General features: G+C 34.5%; 1 protein-coding gene across 1 annotated transcript; it reads left to right on the plus strand.

Annotated features, from left to right (window-relative positions):
• Nucleotides 1-811: 811 nt before the first annotated feature.
• LOC149242719 (F-box/kelch-repeat protein At2g44130-like) lies at nucleotides 812-1,846 on the plus strand. The gene has a single exon (XM_089370966.1). The coding sequence runs from the start codon at nucleotides 812-814 to the stop codon at nucleotides 1,844-1,846; it is 1,035 nt and encodes a 344-aa protein (XP_089227092.1).
• The last annotated feature ends 1,353 nt before the right edge of the window (nucleotides 1,847-3,199 follow it).

Raw genomic sequence — 3,199 nt, forward strand, 5'->3', positions numbered from 1 at the left:
TTTATTAATCTCATAATAAAGAGACTCTCATCCATCAACTTTTTTTGTTATTATTGTCAATAGAGCTCAAATCCACATTTTATACTATTAATATTTTACCATCCTCATATTATAATTATTAGCCATAATTAAAATACGAAACCTCAAATTAAAAAATCTAAATATAAAAAGTTGATAATGAATTAACATTGAATGAGTTAAAGGTATAATAAAAAAATAAGTTGTAATAAAATGAAATACTTAATTCATTTAAAGGCTTTAAATTGCAAAACTAACTAAACCCATTTCATGCCCTACATATGTATATAATTTTCCTCCATAAAGGTCAGCCATGTTCATGTGGAGGTCATGATCTTTTAGGTAAAGCATTGAGATGTAAAAGTATTAACATGTCAAATTTATATTAAATACTTCATTATATTATAAATAAAAATTATATATTTTTCATATTATGAATAAATAACTTTTAATATATATATTATTCCCCAAGAAAAATGTAGTCATAATAATCGTTACATAAAACATTGCAGCTTAAAAGTATTTACTAATACTAAATGCTTCTTTGCATTGTGAATTAAAAAATTATATGTTTTTCATATTACTAATAAATAACCTTTAATGTGTTTCATGAATGGACATGACGAACGGTTTCTCGTCGGCTTGAAATTAGGTTTTCCACATCTCCACTATGTATTTAACTGCACTTTTCTGTTTTGAGTTACCGTGGTTGACTTTCTTGCTTATTTCTTTATATGTGGTAAAAGTCCAGGTAAACTCGATCGATCAGCGAATTGGTCTTTAAAGTGTCGTAATGGAGGCTATTCCGGAGGATGTCGTTCGGAAGTGTTTGCTGAAAATGCCTTACAAATCACACAATACGCTGAAAACTGTGTGCAAAAGCTGGGAGGCTATACTAAGTAGCCCTGCTTTCTATGGTGACAGGAATAAATTTGGGACCAGCGAGCATCTTCTTTGCTTCGTTCAAGAAGAATACAAGTTCCTTCCAGGAGATTTCTTCCGACTTGTAGCAACGGTATACGACCCTGTGAAGGACACCTGGGAAAGGCTACCTCCAATCGATGATCCCCCCAATACTAAAATTCCACTTTGCTGTCAGTGCGTAGCTATGAATCGCAAGCTACTTCTCATAGGCGGATTCCAATCAGCCTCTTTGACGATGAGAGTTTATATTTACGACTTTGAGTGTGGGGGATGGCGTCGTGGAGCTAACATGCCGACAGCTCGAGCATTCTTTGCGTGCTCTGTCTCCTTTTCCACGGGGCTTGTCTACGTGGCTGGCGGGATCGACAGGGGTGGCAACCCTCTTGCCTCTGCAGAAGCATATGACGTGGAGAATGACAAGTGGGAAATATTGCGTCCTATGATCGAAGCGCACGGGCAGGAAAGCCGCGGTGGATTGGTGGAAGGTAAGTTCATGGTGTTAGACGAGGAAAGGCAAAGTGCAGAAGTTTTCGATCCGAGTGAGGGAACGTGGAGAAGGGCACATTTCAGGGGAGGACTTGTCATTTCTTCTTCTTCCGGTGGGGGGGAGTTGTACGTGTTCACCGAACACGAACAGGTGGAAAAGTATGACGTGGGGAAGGACACTTGGAGTGTTGTATCTACTATTCCCATTCCCCACGATATTGGCTTCTCCTTTAGGTGCGGTACACAGTGGCGTGACCAATTTTTTGTAAGCGGAATGGGGCAACGAGACCCTCCCTTCCCAGAAAAACATATATCTTATCTATTCAATATGTCAAACAAGCAGTTGATTGAACTTCACGGTTATGGTGGGGAGTGCTTTGAGGGCACGATAGTATCTGCAGCAACCGTGGAGATTTGATGCACGCCCAGCTTAATCAGTTCTGGTTGTTCTTACCGGAAATGGTTTTTCTTTCAGTTTTTTGCTGGTTAAAAAATTCTGTATACAATTTTAAAAAGTTGGTTTAATCATTTTCAACTTTTTATTTTTAATTTTAACTTAAAATAGAATTTCATTTATTATTCTCATGTGAATTTATTTTTTCCATTTTTTGTTTGTTAAGATTAAATATTTTTCTTTATAATTGTTTTTTATATTGAAACTGAATAATTGTTTCAAATTTTTCTTTCAAATATAGAAAATAATATAAGTAATAATATTAGTTTAATTTCATTTTTTTTATTTTTATTCTTAGTACTAAATTTATTAGGTTTGATATATGAAAATTATCTGAAATAGCTAATATTATTTATTAATTTTGATTTATTAAGTTTTAAAAATGGAATAAATAACTAATATTATGTGAAATATAAAAGATGGTATAAATGAGATGGAGTGTGCATGGAATAGTAACCAATGATCCATGGTTGTTGTTTGGTTGTTGTTTGAAATGCAAAGGACAACAACAAGGTCTCTCATGAAAGAAAATGCACATGTCTAATTCACATTAGACATGTGCATTAGATAAGCCAAGTTTTCAATTTCTAATTCATTAATTCCAATTATTTTTTTAAATAAAATACTTAAACCATCAATGAATAGTTAGGGTAATTATTATTTCAATACCTTCAACATTTTCATTTTAATGTCAATTTTTATTTATAACAAACATATATCCTCTTTTTTTTTTGCTTCTCACAGAATGAGGCTAAGTCTCCCTCTCTAGTTTCCCAGATGCTATTATCTTGAATTAAGCCTATGTTATTCCAGGCTTTATTCCAAATGTGAGAACCTCTTATATTTCAATCCATCCTTATGAGGTCATTAACTAGCCAAAAGATTGCATATTTTTCTTTCCAGGTGATGGACCATTATGCTTCTGGTTCCTTTATCCATCACCACCATAATTTTTCTCCTAGAACTTTACATAGAATTTCAGGATCATCCAATCCAAGACCCCTGTGGTTTTTGGGTATATAAATTTTTCTGAGGCAACTAAGGCCCACTTCTTCTTTTCTTCCTCCTTGCCCCAATTAAAGTTTCTTTGTATGTTTCTCATTTGATTCAGAATTCCTTTGGGAGTAGGGATAGCTGATAGCATAAAGATTGGGATTGACTGTAGAATAGCTTTTGTGAGGATCAACCTACCAGCCAAGTTTAAAGATCTCATTGTCCATTTTCTGGTCTTGTTCTGCAGTTTATTGATCATCATCTCCTAGATGATCTTGTGTAAAGGTTTTGTAGTTAAAGGAACCCCCAGGTATTTCGAGGGGA

This window comes from Pinus tabuliformis, chromosome 8, assembly GCF_031772625.1.
Source record: "Pinus tabuliformis cultivar Carrire ecotype Pingquan chromosome 8, CPIR1, whole genome shotgun sequence".
Classification (NCBI taxonomy): domain Eukaryota; kingdom Viridiplantae; phylum Streptophyta; class Pinopsida; order Pinales; family Pinaceae; genus Pinus; species Pinus tabuliformis.

Excerpts from the sequence above, each read along its gene's own strand:
- LOC149242719 (XM_089370966.1), top strand. The coding sequence starts at position 812 with ATGGAGGCTATTCCGGAGGATGTCGTTCGGAAGTGTTTGCTGAAAATG.